The sequence below is a fragment of the Microcaecilia unicolor genome, chromosome 3, assembly GCF_901765095.1.
Source record: "Microcaecilia unicolor chromosome 3, aMicUni1.1, whole genome shotgun sequence".
NCBI classification, from domain to species: domain Eukaryota; kingdom Metazoa; phylum Chordata; class Amphibia; order Gymnophiona; family Siphonopidae; genus Microcaecilia; species Microcaecilia unicolor.
Window position 1 is genome coordinate 209,416,460 of NC_044033.1, and position 18,143 is coordinate 209,434,602.

General features: G+C 42.4%; 1 protein-coding gene across 2 annotated transcripts; it reads left to right on the top strand.

Moving 5' to 3' along the window:
• On the top strand, positions 1 to 12,899 carry STK19 (serine/threonine kinase 19). Of its 2 annotated transcripts, none has more exons than XM_030197331.1 (7): positions 1 to 81; positions 4,376 to 4,492; positions 5,873 to 6,018; positions 8,910 to 9,142; positions 9,419 to 9,516; positions 10,280 to 10,427; positions 11,208 to 12,899. In XM_030197331.1, the coding sequence occupies exons 2-7, from the start codon at positions 4,387 to 4,389 to the stop codon at positions 11,251 to 11,253; spliced, it is 777 nt and encodes a 258-aa protein (XP_030053191.1). In that variant the 5' UTR covers positions 1 to 81; positions 4,376 to 4,386; the 3' UTR covers positions 11,254 to 12,899. The 2 variants fall into 2 exon arrangements, with proteins under 2 accessions (XP_030053191.1, XP_030053192.1); XM_030197332.1 differs by lacking the exon at positions 1 to 81 and adding an exon at positions 98 to 242.
• Positions 12,900 to 18,143: the final 5,244 nt, after the last annotated feature.

Here is an 18,143-nt window from a genome sequence, read left to right on the forward strand (position 1 = left end):
CGTGACGAAGGCTAGTAGGACGAGTCACATGACCCGCCGCATGCGGAAGTGTCTGCAATGAGAAAACAGTTCGATCAATGCGTATGTAATATGATCTAAGAAGTCGATGCATGCATTCCTTAATATCTTTGTTTCTTTTTTACTCAACGCTCTGGGCAAATGTGCCTCTTTCCTCCTCTCTCTGCATAGGTGCCAGCTCTGTGGGTGCCTAAGCACCCCAACCTTGACCAAGATTCCTTACTGTGAGTAGTGGGCATTCCTTGTATCGAGTTTAGCACCCCATTCATTTTGAAAAGTTGATTTCTATGCCTCTCTGGATGTTTCTGTTGTTTAGCCACTCGGAGTCTGAAAGAACACCACCTATGTGACAATCACTGGGCATCAGGTTCCCCTATGGTCAATTGGTTGAAGAGGCAAAAAAAGATGTGCTTGGTTTACCTCCAGCACCCTTATATTCATTGAATTGTTAATTAAAGCTGAAGGCACATGCCACACCCAAAATATGTTGAGAGACAGTATGCCCTGATGCACAAACCTTCTGTTAAAAAATCACATTCTCAGTGGCGTAGCTAGGGAGGGGGGACACAGAGGGAGCGGTTGCTCCCCCAAACAGACCTTTAGAAAACAAAGCAAGCAAACTTATGAGCTGCTGCCTCCACCTTGTCATTTTTCTATTGTTGGTCCATCTGTAGCAAGTCTAAAGCTGTTTCAGTTAGATAGGCAGTGCCTTTAAAGCTGGAGGAGAAAAGAAATAACAACTGAATATCACTAAAACAGCTTCAAAAAATATTGTAGCCGGTAGAAACCGCAATTATAAACTCTATAGGTTGAGCTTATTTTTCTTCACTGTTCTTGTTCTATACAATACAGATGTCCAGATTTCAGTGAGGATATCCTGTTTCCTGGTGGGTTCATCTTAACTGCTGTAATCTGCCTTGGGAAACCTGGTGTTTTAAAGGTGATAGAATATATTGAAATTAAATGGAAGTAGAATTAAACTCTCCTTTCATTGGGGCACATGGAATCACATCATCTAATTTGAAGAACTTTCTTTTAGATACACAAATGAATTATTCTGTTTTGAAAGTGTTTCAGGGGCAAGTGGATTTATAAGTCAAAATAAAAATAAATATTTTGTTTCATCAGATCTCTTTTGATTAAACATAAATGGGCTAGGAAGGACCAGGCGAAGCCGCCTCTTGCTCTCTCCAGTCTCCAGCGTGGCGAGAGCCCATCGCCATTAAGGTTCGTTCACCGGCGGCCCCTCCCCAACACGTGACCTGCCAAGTCACGCCCCCTTCCCATGTGACCCACAGCGGGGGACCCCACCCCTCCCTCTTATCACCTCTCCACCGCAATCCCGGAACCGGAACTCCATGACGTCAAATCCCGGAACTGGAACTCCGCTACGCGTTCCCAGGCTGCACGTCAGGTGGGCGTGACGTCACAGCCCCTAAGGCAATAACCCAGGAAAAGACAGAGGTAGCTCGTCCTTTGCATCTTTATTTTGATCTTTTGAGCCCCCCATCTCTGTCAGGTTCCTTTACTAACTGCGAGCTCAAGGCACTTTCCACATTCAGGTACAACACACGGTTTCCTTCCTGCATGGTTAGTAAATTAGCCTCCATTGAGGGGAGGGGGTGGTTCTTGCATTAAAGCTGGGGTTTTGGGACACAGCCAGCTAATCAGGATACACATGCATGAGCCAGGATTTGCATATAATGAAGGAAGTGCATGCAAATTGATCTCATGCATATTCATTATGGATATCCTGAAAACTTGGATGGATGTGTTTTGAGGACCAGGCTGAGAATGGCTGCATTAAAGTAGCACTGGTGCAGAGGCGTAGCCAGGTTTTGATCTCAGGGGGAGCAGACTTTTATAAAATAGGTGCTGGTCTGAGCAGTGTCTGTGTTGTTGCTCAAGGGCTGTGGCAGGCACTGATTAATACAGGCTGTCTCTGTTGAGTCCTGCCTACAAGGAAACAGGAGGCAGGATGCAGATGAGGTCCCTGGACTGTCCAGAGCAGGCAACCTGTCTTCTTAACTACCTAGCACACACATTTATTCCACTGCTAGACACCTCGTTAACATTAGAGTAGGCAGACTGGATCAGACCAATGGTCCATCTAGCCCATTATCCTGTTTCCAACAGTGGCCAACCCAGGTCACAAGCACCTGGCAGAAACCCAAATTGTGACAACATTCCACGATAACAATCTAATACAGAATAGGGAGCCGCAAAAGAAAAAAAAAACAACAAAAATTGAAATAGAGACCCCCTCCTCTCTGCCCAAGGAAGCCAGACTCTATAAACAGTGCAATACTGGTAAAAAAAAAAAAAAAAAGAAACAGAAATGCATTTTCTCCTGTACTTTGCAAAATAAAAATTGAAAAAAATGTACCTTTTACAAAACAGGTATTTGTATTTTCAAATGTAAGCCACATTTAATCCGACTTAGCTTGGGATAATGTGTGATATAAATGTGTAAAATAAAATCCTTTATCCTCCACTTTTTAAGACACTGCCTATCCTGCTGGATAGTGATGGCACAAGGAAAGCAAGTTTGGTCCAGTGAAGACTAACTCAAAATAACCTGTTCCTTAGATGGGCCCTAGTATTACCATTATTAAAAACGCGACCATACCATGCCTCTGTGGCTATGTTCCACTAATGTTAAATGATTAACTGGATTTCTTGAAAGGATTATATAAACGTAGGATGCAAGACTAGGGACACAAATATACATTTATTTATTCAATGCCACAATTCCTCAAGCACAAAACGACTTTTTAGGGTGGATAGTGTTCCATTTATTATCGACCAGATAGAGATAAGCGTTTTCAGTTTTGGCAGTCATCACAAGCAAAAAATATAAGAAAACCAATGGACTGCATTAGGGGCTTATAGCCCATTTATGTTTAAACAAAAGAGATCTGATGAAACAAAATATTTCTTTTTATTTTGACTTATAAATCCACTTGCCCCTGAAACACTTTCAAAACAGAATAATTCATTTGTGTATCTAAAAGAAAGTTCTTCAAATTAGATGATGTGATTCCATGTGCCCCAATGAAAGGAGAGTTTAATTCTACTTCCATTTAATTTCAATATATTCTATCACCTTTAAAACACCAGGTTTTCCAAGGCAGATTACAACAGTTAAGATGAACCCACCAGGAAACAGGATATCCTCACTGAAATCTGGGCATCTGTATTGTATAGAAGAACAAGAACAGTGAAGAAAAATGAGCTCAACCTATAGAGTTTATAATTGCGGTTTCTACTGGCTACAATATTTTTTGAAGCTGTTTTAGTGATATTCAATTGTTATTTCTTTTCTCCTCCCGCTTTAAAGGCATTGCCTATCTAACTGAAACAGCTTTAGACTTGCTACAGATGGACCAAGAATAAAAAATGACAAGGTGGAGGCAGCAGCTCATAAGTTTGCTTGCTTTGTTTCGAGTGAACGGCAATGGCGGCTGCGAGGGGAAGTGGAAACAGATTTAACCAAACCGGCTTCCTTGCTTACAATGGACTAGATAGGCTCACTTCCACTCCTGTCTATTAAAGCCTCCTTGGGCAGCTCTTTCTCCCTTCTCCACACCCCCCCCCCCCCAAGAGTCTTACATCTTTCGTGTGTCGCCCGCAGCCTCTCTAAAGTCCGCGTGGTCATTTTCAGTGCCCTGAAGCATTCTCCGTCCGGCACCCGCGATTCAGATAGCCTTCTGCCAGTGCCGGGGCCTCTCAGGCGCGTCCCACCTCTGCGGAAAACACAACGTTGCATTACAGTAGGCGGGACGCGCCTGAGGAGAGGCCCCAACGCTGGTAAGAAGGCTGACTATCTGAATCGCCGATGCCGGACGGAGAACACTTCAGGGCTGTAAAAACGGCCACATGGATGGGATAGGCAGAAGATACAGAAGAAGCTCGCACGGGAGGTGAGAGGACGGAGGTAGAGAACGATATTGGCATGCGGCGGCGGCACATAGGCGCCATTTTTTTCTAAAAGTCTGTTTGGGGGAGCAATTGCTCCCCCTGCGCCCCCCCCCTCCACTAGCTATGCCACTGGCATAGAGATTTCTGATAGGGGAGACCCTGAATGCTTTAAGAAATCTAGAAAATCCCTGGTACTTAATGCTTGCTCATTCTCTTCTCTGACTCCCAACCCTTCAGCATTTTCTTTTTGTCTGCTGATTTTTGCACTTTATACTTTTTATCCTTTTTTTTTTTCTGTGTATTTTCCCAGACACAAGCCGTTCCTGTTGAGAAACTATGTGAAAAATTGTTTGTCCCAGTCAGGCTCTTAAAATTTGTAAACACGTATATTTGTTTCTCTAAATGTTTAATTTTCTTACTATTTTGCTTCTAAAAGGCTAACTTGCAATGAACAGGAAGAGGAGTTTGATCTCGGACACCTTTAAAGCAAAGAAGAGGAAAGGGAACCCTGGAAATGGTTGTGAAAACGATGCCTGTCGTTCCCCGTTTCCAGGTAACAGAACGGCCTTCTTGCTCCCAGCAGTTCTGGACTGGGTTTTCCTTTGTGGGGTGGGGGAGAGAAAGCAGAGTCTATAGAGACCCTCATTCTCTGTTGTGGCCTTGCTGTTACTAGTTGAGGTGGCCATCTTTATTGTCACTCTTGTTACACAAACCATGTTGATAAAGTGTGCTACAGGTGGAAGAATGGATGACTTCTAGGGAAGAACACAAGCATGCTTGAACTTATTTTGGGGTGCCATCATAGGGTTATTTGATTCTGTGCAGCAGCAGAGAGGGAGAATGGAGACATCTGACTTAGCTTTGTAGATTAATATGGTTTCAGCTTTTATTTTTAAATTGAGTTTTAGAAATGTGAATATCATAATCCAAGAGAAACTTTTACACACACACACAGAATAATGTGTGTGTATGAAAGTTTAAATTTCTCAGATATTATAAGGATAACTAATGAACAGTATAGCCAGAGACATTCATGGTAAAAACAGCTTTAGAAAAAGGATTTTAAAGTCTCTGTAATAATATTGGAACAAATATTTATTTTATTATGATTTATTTACTGTCTTTTTAAAGAAATGTGCCCAGGGCTGTGTACAACAAGATCAATTTGGACATAGATAATATAAACAGAAAAAAAATACTTGAATAACAGTACATATTATGTCATAGTATGTTATTTACAGTGTCAACACACCACACAATAAGACATCTTAATAGACAGCCTAGGGTTTAAGCGAAGGTGGAGCATAGACAGATATGATAGATTAACAGGAGTTAGTCTTCTTATCCTCTAGCTTAAAGGAAGTTGCATATGGAGTCAGAAAGGTACATGAAAATGATCTCAGCTAGGGGAGGAGTGGATGAGCAAGTCCTGCTACAGTGTGTATAGCCGGAGTTAGTCCTTGTGGGTGTGACTAGCTAGTTAGTTGCTTCTTCTATTAAAAGCTTGGGAGAAGAGCCGAGCTTTCACCTTCTTCCTGAAGTGGAGATAGTTTTGTGTTGATTGAAGCCATTCAGGAGTGTAGGGGTTACTCCGGAGAAGGCCCGCTGGTGGGTGTCATATCAAGCGATTTCCTCTGGAGAAGGTGTGGTTAGAGATGCTCCTTGAGAACTTTGCTCCCTAACATTAATTCTTCCCAAACTCCTTCCCATTCACTTTGTTTATAATTCAGTATGAAATAAATGTTTGTGTTCTCATAAGTTGGACAGTTAGATCAGATCCCAGCATCTTTTTTCTAAGCCTTGATAACAGTGATTCATAAAGAAGGAAAGGAGCTGATATTTCCTAGTAATTACTGTAGCTTAATCATTACTGTTAATTGTTTGGTTTGGCTTGAGTGTCATAGCTTTGATGTCTTTTCTTGTTGCTTTTCAGGGGTAGCACAAGATGCCCACGGGGCGATGAAATACCTGACTTCTCTCTTCCCCCGTAAACTGTTTAACAATTCTCTGCCACCCATGGTCTTTAAACACCAGATCTATAGTCTCGTTCGGGATAAGACTGCAGTGGATCGACAGCTGGTAAGTGTGTAAACCGATGAGGCCTGCTTTGTCAGGCCCCTGAAAGAAGTCGGGTCAAGACTTCTGTGATATGTGCATATATTAGAGCAGGGCTTCCTTTCAGGAAGTCCACTACAACACCATATGCCAGTATGGTTTTGTTTTTTTCAGTTCGTTTGGAATAAATTACCTGTACATCTTCGTCTCTCATCTTCCTTATCCAAATTTAAAACTGATTTAAAAACTTGCCTATGCCACAATGCCTATGATTAAAGCCGATTAAACCCTTTTCATGCACAGTAGACTGGCCGGTGTCCTGGAAACCACTAAAACCCCCTTTCGTACTGTCCCTTCCCAGCTTTTCTATCATAGTTATTGTATTTCTCCTCCTCCCCCCCACAGTTTGTTGTCAATGCATTCCCTTACATTATTTTATTGTAAGCCGCTCAGATATTTGATGAGCGGGGTATAAGCCCCAATAAACTTGAATTGGGGTTAGAGCCTAAGTCAGAAGTACACAGGCACATCATTTCCTCGTGTTTCAGGGTTGCCGGCTTCGCCATGGGGTCACAACCCCAAAAAAAGATTGGTAAGCACTGGAGTCCTGTCCTAGTACGTAGGAACCTTGAAAAAGTTGTTTTCTTGTAACAGCTTTTGCTAAGTACAAACTTTGCAAGCCTTGTTTGGATTATATTCTGGAAATTAAGAAAAACAAGGAAAAAAAAAACATGTACTAAGTATACTAATGAATTGTATACTACAGGGTGTCTGGAAAAAAACAGGACCCCTTGCAATGGTTTAAACATTTAGTATGACCTTTGAAAATACATTAGTGGAACCTTTATTAGGGAACTCCCTTAGCACTTTGCACTGTGTGCCTTATTTTGTCGCAAAATGTAATCACAACTTTATGTTCACTAAACCTCCATTTTGCTAAAATGGATCTTAATGGTCATTTCCTGAATGACGTCATTTTGAAACCAGGGATCATCTAGCTTTTACAGCATCTCGCAGTAACGCCTGCCAAGAATAGGAATCATTTTTTAAGAATAGTAAAGTTGCTTTTGGGTTATCTGGAAAAATGTTGAGCTCCTGTTTTTCCAGACACTGTTTATATAAGACCCGAGCCCCAAGGGTGGGGCAGAGAGTTTTCTGCTGAAAGGCGGATTTTTCCATCTGCTTTTTGTAATAAAAATAACGTCTCTGATAGAAGAACAAATTGGACTTTAGGAAATGTTTTCATCATGGCTGTGGGGTTGGTACACCAAAACTTTCTCTGACTCCTCTATTTTTCTACTGTCTGACTCTTGACTATATAGAGCAAATCTTACAGAAGTCTGATTACAGAAACATAGTCCAGTTTTTCCTACATAAGCACACAACTGTGGAACGCATTACCAAAAGCCTTGAAAACTATGAACGACCACCTAAACTTCCGGAAAACACTAAAAACTAACCTGTTTAAAAAGGCATACCCTACCGATCCAACATAAATGCCTGATCTCTGCAACACAACAAAACTAAAGTACGTAATGGACATAACACAACTCTTCCGTTGTACGATTCCCTAGTGTGGCTGTGTCACATGAACTTTATCTTACCACAACATCACTTTGTATTTGTTTACACCGGAGTCTGTAATGCCTCTCCAGTACTATGTAAGCCACATCGAGCCTACAAATAGGTGGGAAAATGTGGGATATAAATGTAACAAATAAAATAAAATAGTGGGGCTTATTCTCAAAAGAGAAAAAAAATGTCTCAAAATGACATAAAGTGGCATTTGGATGTTTTTCGAAACTCGGATTTGAGACATTTTTCTCTGCAGGTCATCCAAATCACAAGGGGGTGTGTCGGGGCGGGATTTGGGCGTTCCCAAAACTTGGAGTTCTGCTGTAATGAAACAAAGCAAAAACGTTCAGTATTAAAAGTTAGATGTTTTGTTTTGGAACTGTTTCAATCACACTTAAGTCACAAAAAGGTGCCATAAATAATGAAATGACCACTGGAGGGATTAAGGCATGACCCCTCCCTTACTCCTTTAGTGGTCACTGACCCCGCCCCCCCCCCCCCCCCCCCCCCCAAGATGTGAAAGAAACAGTACATACCAGTCTCTATGACAGCTTCAGATGTTATGGCCAGTCCTTTTAGAGCAGCAAATAGATCCCTGGAGTAGCCTAGTGGTCGGTTCAGTGGACTGTAGAGAAGGGAACCTAGGTCCATATCATACTGTACTGGTACACTTGTGGTGAAAAGTGTGAGTCCTGCAAAACCTACCGTTACCCCCTTATACAAAATAAGGGGGTAACGGTGAGATGTGTACCTGGGACCTTTTTTGTGAAGTCCACTACAGTGCCCCACTGCTCTGCTGGGATGTCCGTGTGGCCAGTCTGTTAAGGATACTGGCTTCTCCTACATCCCAATAGCTTATTGTTTGTGCATTTTTCCCTTGGAGTTTTTTGAAAACGGTCCTAAAAGATAGACTCACTGAGCACAAAAACATCTAACAAATGGCCATTTTCAAAACAAAAAGTTGGATGTTTTTCTGGTTCGAAAATGGCCATGTTCGCTACTGGATTTTTGGACGTTTTTTGGTTTCATATTGAAAACGCCCCTCAGTATATTGCTTTATGTACAAAATTAGGACTAATAGACCACAAAATATATATATTTTAAAAGTTTGAACGAAAAAAATATATGTTTACCACATATTATAATATATATATTTTTTTAATTTTAAAGCTGGAGTTGGTATATTTTTACAGACTCCAACTCTGACCCACAGCCCTGGTTTTCTTCCAAAATACATACATAAGCACACACACGCTGCCGCATCATAGGTACAGCACAGGCAGCAGTGGAACACGCTTCCCTCACACCCCCTTCTTCTCCTCTTGTGATTTGCGCCACAGAACGAGCTAAAAGACCGAGGAGAGATTCGCTTCTTCCAGCATGGGTTCTCTACCGATGTGTTTGGTATGGTCTTCACAGAAGATTACAGGGACCGAGTCCTGGCGGGCAGCGCAGGCAAGGAGTGCTCGCTGGCAGTGCAGAGGTTTCTGGAATCTGTGCTGACCTGCTCCGATCTCAGCTTCAGCAAGGAGAAAATGATGCAAGAGTTCTCCTTCCAGGACAGGCAGATCACGTAAGGGTAATCGCCTCTTTTGCGGCAGTGTCTGCAAATGAGTTGATTTTTGTGTGTATTGTGACTGGAGTGAGCCTCACACATGTGCAGGATATGACGGAGATGATCTGTGTCTCAGATTCACTGCTGATGCCTCTAGGTACTTTTTTCTTTTTTTCAGTAAGGGTGTCGGACAGGTCTGGTGTTTGTACCAGGGCTCCTCTGTCCAGTAATGTCAAAGTGAAAACTCCCCTCCAAATGTTTTTGCTGATCTCTGTTTCCCACGGTGCCTTGTAGGGAGCTGGTGAAGGCTGGAGTGCTGACGGTTAGGGATGCAGGGAGCTGGTGGCTGGCCGTGCCTGGAGCTGGACGCTTTGTAAAACATTTTCTGCATGGTACGTATACACCGGGACCAGGTCTGTAGAGTCAGAACTAATAACAATGTACCAACTCTGACTCCAGCTTCAAGATAAAACATTATAATATATGGTAAATGTTATATCTTTGTCCTGGATCTAAAGTACCGGTGTATATATAAGTTATATATTTAAAAGTACTTTAGAGCCAGAAGAAAAATTTAATATCAGCCAGAGTCAGAGGTTTGATGTAACAGTTCCACAGCCCTGACTGGGACGCCAGTGGCCGTCAATAGTATGAGGGTTTAAATAGTAATCAGTTGCTCTTAGTAATCTGCCCCCTCCCTCTGTGTAACTGAGGTAGACCGGTGCAAGGTGCATTAGACACTAACCACTGTCCTGTCACTGGCTGCAGCTCACAGCAGGAATGCCAGATCTTTTAGGCTCAGGCCGGAGGCGCAGTCAGAAATAGCATCCTTTGGTGGGTGACATTACAAGTGACATCACTTATTTGTGAACCAATCAGGGAGCAGTCAGTGTGAAGTTAGTTATGGCATTGGGCATGATGTGTGGTTTATAAGGTTATGAAAGTTTAATCCTTGGCAGCTTAGAGTAATGATATAATTATATAGTTAAAACCAATTTTTTTTTCTTCCTGAGAAAAATATTGTTCCCCTTGGGAGTTTGGATACCTGCCTCTATAGATTTTCCTTGTGCATTTTTGAAGGCTTCAGAGAGGGGAGTCTGCTTGTGTAAGAAGAATTTTAGCGACTAACCATACAAATGTGTCTGCCACTCTCAGGTCGCAAGGCTTTACTAGGAATGATCAAGAAAACCAAGTACAAGGAAGTGATGCTGTCAGACCTGCAGGGCCGCAAGGTGCCTACGTCCATGAAACTGGGGCTGGAGTACCACATCCATGACATCATCGGGGCTGAGCTGGTTGACTGGTAATATATATCACAGCTGGTACGGGTAGGGATAGCAATAACAGCAACAAAACGCAAATGTTTTAAAATTTACTGGAGAATATCAGTGGATTGAAAATTTTAAGCTGTAGTTCTCTGTAGACAGCATTGTGAGGTAACAGCTTTTTCCTTACTGTCTGCTGATGTCATCGCTGTATAGAAACACAGCCTCAGCTCTGTATTCCATTGCCACTCAGTAGTACTCCCTGCACATATAACCAGTATAATCAGGCAGGTTAGGGCCAAGGTTGTAGAGAGAGCAGTCAGCAAATAAACCCTGATTGTTCAGGCTTAATTTTGCAGTAACTGAGTGTAAGCTAATGTACAAGCTAAGCTGGGAGTCCCAGGAGCAGGCCGAACAGCCAGTGCCTGAAGCAATCATTTACATACAGGAATCCCACAAGCCCATCGGAAATGCTTATCTGATGATATAAACTAATTCCTGTTGTGATCTCTCCCCCTAAATAGAGAATTGAGGTGGTGACAATAAAGGCATTGTTGGGAGGAAAGACTGCAAGTTAAAAATCTGATAAAAGCAGTGTTGAAAACAAACAGCTGCTGACAGTCAAATACTAATTTCCAATGTTTAATTTTTACAAATGCTTTAATAGCTGATACTGAGAGCAGGACGGTTGACCTTTTATAATGAAAGGAAGAGCTGTGTGAGGAGTTGAGAATGAAGTCCTAAGATACTGGTTCTATGTAGTGTTTGGCTGCTTGTTTTTCTAATGCCAGCTCCTCCTTTTTCCCTTCTCTCTTTAGCGTTGCCACCACTTCGGGGACGCTGCTGCGCCTGGCGGACATTTGATCAGGAAAGTCTGTCCCCATGGAATTCCCCGTCCCGCTGGAAGACTTTTTTTAACACCTGCCTTAGCTCTCTGCAATTTGAATTCCCTTCTTGTGCCCTCACTAGTGATTCCTGTGTGGCAATGAAGCCCATTGACAGTGAATTGCTAGATTGCTTTGGTAAAAGAGGCCCTTAGTGCGGGAGCAAAAAAACCCAGATTTTTTTTCTATGGTAGTTTTCAGTGAGATGCTTCATCTTGTGGCCTTGCTCACTTGCTGTTTAAAGGAAAAATCTTTTCTTTTTTTTTTTTTAGGGAGCACAAAATAATGCTGAACGTGGACCAGAATCAGCATTGTGCTACAGATGTGGGCAAGATATATGAGGAAAACTTGGGAGTAGATTATTAGCAATGTCTACTTTGGCAAGTGTGATGAAGTTAAAAAAATTAAAATAATAATAATTTATTAAAAAGTTAATTTGGACCAACCAACTGTGATATGGTGCAAATGGCCTTTGCATTCATAACCCTTCCCCCTTATCACAGAATGGGTCTATTGGAGAGGAAGGGGGGGGGGGGTAGAAAACAGAACAGGTTGTTTATTGCAAAACAAGTGAAAAACACAACCTGAATTTTGTTCTACTGTCACGCTGCACTAACTGAAAGTAAATTTTGCCAAGAAATGAGCTGCTTCTGTATACGCTATACAGCACCTAAAGGGAGTGGGTATTAACTTTAGCTTGTAAGCCAGTTTGGGCACAAGAATATGTAACTTACTTTGAGCTAGGATTTGAAAAAAAAAAGTGAGTAATAAATCCAAATAACCCTAATTATTTTGCAGTAAGAACAGCTATAAAGCCAATACCAGAAGCAATCCTTTTATATGCAGGACTACTGGCTACAACCCCCCCCCCCCCCCCCCAACACACACACACACACCAACAAAGACATTCTGAGCTTTGTGCTCTAGTGTCACTCTGCAGTAAATATAAACTGCAGCAAATGGAGCCACAGTTCTGGAGCAGCTGTATACACACCCACACACCATACAAAGGGAGCAGGTATACAAGTCTATTAAATTATATTTTGATTATTGTAAGGCATGTGAATATAAATATTGTATTGACAAGGATGTAACAGTACAATTGTATTTTTTTAGCGTAAACTTTTAATGCTTTTGCAATAAATGGTATAGCAAATGATTCAATTACATTCCACATTACCGGGGCTGGATTTAAGATTATGGTGCCCTTAGGTAGAGGACTAGGGGAGGGTGAGATTGGTGAGTTGAGGGTCTCAGACACCCAGTTTTTTGGGCTCCTTCAGAACCTGCCTATGTTGCCAGTGCTTAAACACAGACCTGCATGTGACCTTTAATGCCCTATCCTGTCATTGTGCCAAAATGCTTTATATGCAAGACGTTGTGCTAGTTCCCCAATATGTGAAGAGAACTGGATGGAAGGCACCGTCTTGCCTTATCGCAGTTTCTATTGGTTCTACAGTAAATGCTATCTGTGACATTGCATGTAATACGGCTTAGATTTAACTATCTGTGTGTATCTGCATGCATCTCCCATTTGCATTAGTGCATGTATATCAGTCTTGATTATCTGTGGATACATCTACATAGAAACAGAAAATGATGGCAAATAAAGACTGTGTGTCCTAATATCAAGGTATTCTAGGGAGTTAAAGTTCCTAGATGAAATCAAGGCTTACTTGATGGAGCAGCTGGTCCAGGAGCCAACAAGAGGGGGAACATCCTAGATCCAGCTGTTATTGGGCCGCATGATCTGGTGTAGGATAGTAACTGTGGTGGGGCTGCTTGCCAACAGTGGTCATAACAGGCTCAGATTTGATTTAATAACTGCAGTCAGTACACACAAGGAATCCAATCGTTAGCAGTTGACTTTCAAATAGGACACTATGGACCAAAAAACCTTAGAGGAGCAGCTGCAAAGGTCAAAAATTTACATTAAGCATAAAGGTTGTTCAAAATACTATCCTGGAAGTCCACACCAGATATATTTCATGTATTCAAAATGCATTAGGAAGGCCAAATGACAGCTGGCATGGTTAAAAAGTGAGGTGAAAGAGGCTATTAGAGCTAAAAGAACATCCTTCAGAAAACGGAAGAAGGACGACTGAAGATATATAAAACAGCATAAGAAATAGCATGCAAAGTGCTGATAAGGAAGGCAAAGACAGACTGAAATTGTGCCTTGGAGGAAAAGACATGTAATAAAAACTTTAGGTATATCAGAAGCAAGAAGCCAGTAAAAGGAACACTTACAGGCTTATTTTTGAAAGAGGCGCCCATCTTTCGACACAAATCGGGAGATGGGCGTCCTTCTCCCAGGGTTGCCCAAATCGGCATAATTGAAAGCTGATTTTGGGCATCCTCAACTGCTTTCCGTCACAGGTACGACCAAAGTTCATGGGGGCGTCGGAAGTGTTGCGAAGGCGGGACTGGGACGTGCCTAACACATGGGCATCCTCGACCGATAATGGAAAGAAGAAGGGGGTCCCTGACGAGCACTTGGGCGACTTTACTTGGTCCATTTTTTTTTTTTACGACCAAGCCTCTAAAATGTGCCCTAACTGACCAGATGACCACCGGAGGGAATCGGGGATGACCTCCCCTTACTCCCTCAGTGGTCACCAAACCCCCCCCCCCCCCCCCCTAAAAAAAAACCTTTTGAAATATTTTTTGCCAGCCTCTGTCACAGCAGTATGCAGGTCCCTGGAGCAGTTTTAGTGGGTGCAGTGCACTTCAGACAGGTGGACCCAGGCCCATCCCTCCCCACACCTGTTACACTTGTGGTGGTAAATGTGAGCCCTTCGAAACCCACTGTACCCACATGTAGGTGCCCCCCTTCACCCCTTAGGGCTATGGTAGTGGTGTACAGTTGTGGGGAGTGGGTTTTGGGGGGCTCAACACACAAGGTAAAAAAGCTGTGCACCTCGGAGCAATTTGTGAAGTCCACTGCAATGCCCCCTAGGGTGCCCGGTTGGTGTCCTGGCATGTGAGAGGGACCAGTGTACTACAAATACTGGCTCCTCCCACGACCAAATGCCTTGGATTTGGTCACTTCTGAGATGGGCGTCCTCAGTTTCCATTATGGCCGAAAATCGGGGACGACCATCTCTAAGGTCGACCTAAATTTCGCGATTTGGGCGTCCCTGACTGTATTATCGAAACAAAAGATGGCTGCCCATCTTGTTTCGATAATACGGGTTTCCCCGTCCCTTCGTTAGGACATCCTCAGGAAAACTTGGGCGCCCCTTTCGATTATGCCCCTCTTAGGGAGAACAAATGAAATCTTTGCTTTGGTCTTCATTGATGAAGATGTGGGGGGAGATACCACTGCCAGAAACAGTGATAAGCTGGAGGAACTGAAACAAATCTCTGTAAACCTGGAAGATATAATGGGACAATTTGAAAAGAGTAACAAATCACCTGGACCTGATGGTTTACATCCCAAAGTACTGAAAAAACTATAACATGAACTTGCAGAGCTATTATTAGTAACTAGTAAAAAAGGCCCGTTTCTGACACAAATGAAACGGGCACTAGCAAGGTTTTCCTCGGATTGTGTATGTTTGAGAAAGTATGTGAGAGTGACTGTGTGTGAGAGTGAATATGCGAGTGTGTCTGCGAGAGAGAGAGTGTGTGCGTGAGAATGAGAGTGTGTGCAAGTGTGTATGTGAGACACAGTGTGAGAGAGTGTGTTTCACACATAGTGTGTGCGAGAGAGAGTATGTGTGAGACGCAGACTCTGTGAGACTGAGTGTATGAGACCAAGAGAGTGTGTGAGTGACTGTGTGACACATAGAGAGTGAATGTGATACAGTGTGAGACATAGAGTGTGTGAGAGAGAGAAAGACATTGACTGTGAGAGATTGTGTGTGTGACAGAGATAACTCTCCCCCCCCCCTCTGGTGTCAGGCCCCCCCCCTCCCTCCCTCTCTTTTGTTTCAGGCCCCCCTTCTCTCTCTCTGGTGTCTGAGTGTTACTGTGCAGGACACTGAGCTCTGGCTATGCTTCAATGAACTGACCAATCCTATGTAATAGAATGCACCTCCAACATTCTGAAGCCGAGAAACCTCGTGTGGTTGGTCACTTCTGCTTGTGACGAACCCGGAAGTACGTGATGTCAATTCAGGAGATGTGGGTTTCACCACCATGCATTTAGAACGTTGGGAGTTGTGGAGGCTTCATAGGATGTTGGAGGTGCGTTTTATATAGAGAGATATGTAATTTATCTTCATTACTACTCTCCTTTGGATGGAATGACTTGTGGTTTGTGACATTCCTTCCTCTTAGGGGTTACAATTTCAGCATATGTGGCCTCAGTTTTGGAATATGTTTTCTCCAGTAGCCCGCAGCAGACTACTGAATATATGATGCAGTATGCTATTGCTTTTATTTGGGGTGGGGGAGTTTGGGATTGAGATCTCCTTTTTGACATCTGAATATTTTGGTTCTTTCAGAGTTCTGTATTGTTACTTAATAAAAAAAAAGATTTGAAACATAAGTGTGGTACTGGACAATTGGAAGATGGCTAATATAATACCAATGTTTTAGAAGTGTTCCAGAGGTGACCTGGGAGCTTATAGACTGGTGATCCTTATGTTGGTGCTGGGCAAAATAGTAGAGATTCTTATAAAGAACAAAATTACTGAGCATACATAGTAACAGTAGATTTCGGCAGAGAAACACCTGTACGGTCCATCCAGTCTGCCCACAAGATAAACTCATATGTGCTATTTTATGTGTATGCCTGACCTTGATTTGTATCTGCCATTTTCAGGGCACAGACCGTAGAAGTCTGCCCAGCACTAGCCACGCCTCCCACCACCGGCTCTGCCACTCAATCTCGGCTAAGCTTCTGAGGATCCATTCCTTCTGAACAGGATTCCTTTATGTTTATCCCATGCATTTTTGAATTCTGTTACCGTTTTCATCTCCACCACCTCCCGCGGGAGGGCATTCCAAGTATCCACCACTCCCTCCGTGAAAAAATACTTCCTGACATTTTTCTTGAGTCTAAACAAAAAAAAACAGCACCACGGGCCTTTAAAAATGGAACACAGTTCTTTAATGAATGAGCCTTGACAAAAAGACCCGACACAGGCCATGTTTCGGTGACTAGCACCTGCGTCAGGGGTCACAGTGATGACGTGGAAAACTTGGGGAATAACTCAAATATATTCCTCTACAATATATTATTCCTTACCCCACGTCTCATATAGTAAAAACTACAAAGCACCAAGGCACTTTCACTTTGGATACATTAAAGAACTGTGTTCCATTTTTAAAGGCCCGTGGTGCTGTTTTTTTTGTTTGGACTTTAGTTTGTACTTCGTTCCCTCTCTTTTGTTATATCCATTTTTCTTGAGTCTGCCACCCTTCAATCTCATTTCATGTCCTCTAGTTCTACTGCCTCCCCATCTCCAGAACAGATTCGTTTGCAGATTAATACCTTTCAAATATTTGAACGTCTGTATCATATCACCCCTGTTTCTCCTTTCCTTCAGGGTATATATGTTTAGGTCAGCAAGTCTCTCATACGTCTTGTAAGGCAAATCCCATACCATTTTTGTAGCTTTTCTTTGCACCGCTTCAATTCTTTTTACATCCTTAGCAAGATATGGCCTCCAAACCTGAACACAATACTCCAAGTAGGGTCTCAACGACTTGTACAGGAGCATCAACAGCTCCTTTCTTCTGCTGGTCATACCTCTCTCTATACAGCCTAGCAACCTTCTAGCTACGGCCACCGCCTTGTCACACTGTTTCGTCGCCTTTAGATCCTCAGATACTATCACCCCAAGATCCCTCTCCCCATCTGTACATATCAGACACTCACCGACTAACACATATTGTGTATCTGAATTTTCAGAAGCCATTTGCCATTAATTAAAGATTCCTGAGGAAATTAGAAAGTCATGGGATAGAAGGCAGTGTCTTAATATGGATTAAGAACTGGTTAAAAGAAAAAAACAGAGTACAGTTAAACGATCAATATTCTTAATGGAGAAGGGTAAATAGTGGGGTTCCCCAGGGGTTTGTGCTTTTTAACATTGATAAATGATCTAGAAATGGGAATAGTGTATTTGCTGATGACGCAACACCCCCCCCCCCCCCCTTTTATAAAGCTGTACTAGCAGCTGCTAGTATGGACTGTGAATGGCATTACCATATTGGTAGCTGCGAGCGTGGCTTTATAAAAAAAAAAAAAGAGAGGGTGAGTTATTAAATCACAAGAGGATTGTGAAAAATTGCAAGAGGACCTTAGGGGCCTGGGCATCCAAATGGGAGATGATGTTTAGTGTGAGAAAAGTGATGTATGTAGGAAAGAGTAATTCAAACTATAGCTATGTGATCCAAGGTTCCACAGTTGGAGTCACTGCCCGGGAAAAGGATCTAGGTCTCCCACATTGAAACTCTTGGCTAAGAAAACAAATAGAATGTTTGGCATTATTAGGTTATCAATAGAAATCAAACAAAATAAAACACGGAAAAGAAAATAAGATGATACCTTTTTTATTGGACATAATACATTTCTTGATTAGCTTTCGAAGGTTGCCCTTCTTCCTCAGATCGGAAATAAGCAAATGTGGTAGCAGATAGTATATATGAGAGAAACATCAAAGCATTACTTTGACAGTCTGACAGAGTGGGAGGGTGGGGGTATGCATGGGGACATCAAAGCATGTCATTGATATTCTAACAGAATGGGTGTTGGTAGGTGAGATTGTAAGCTCTTCCGAGCAGGGACCGTCCTTAGTTATTAATTTGTACAGCGCTGTGTAACCCTAGTAGCGCTCTAGAAATGTTAAGTAGTAGTAGTAGTAGTAATAAACAGAGAAATACAGCTTTATGTTTTATAATGAGTTAGAAAACCCA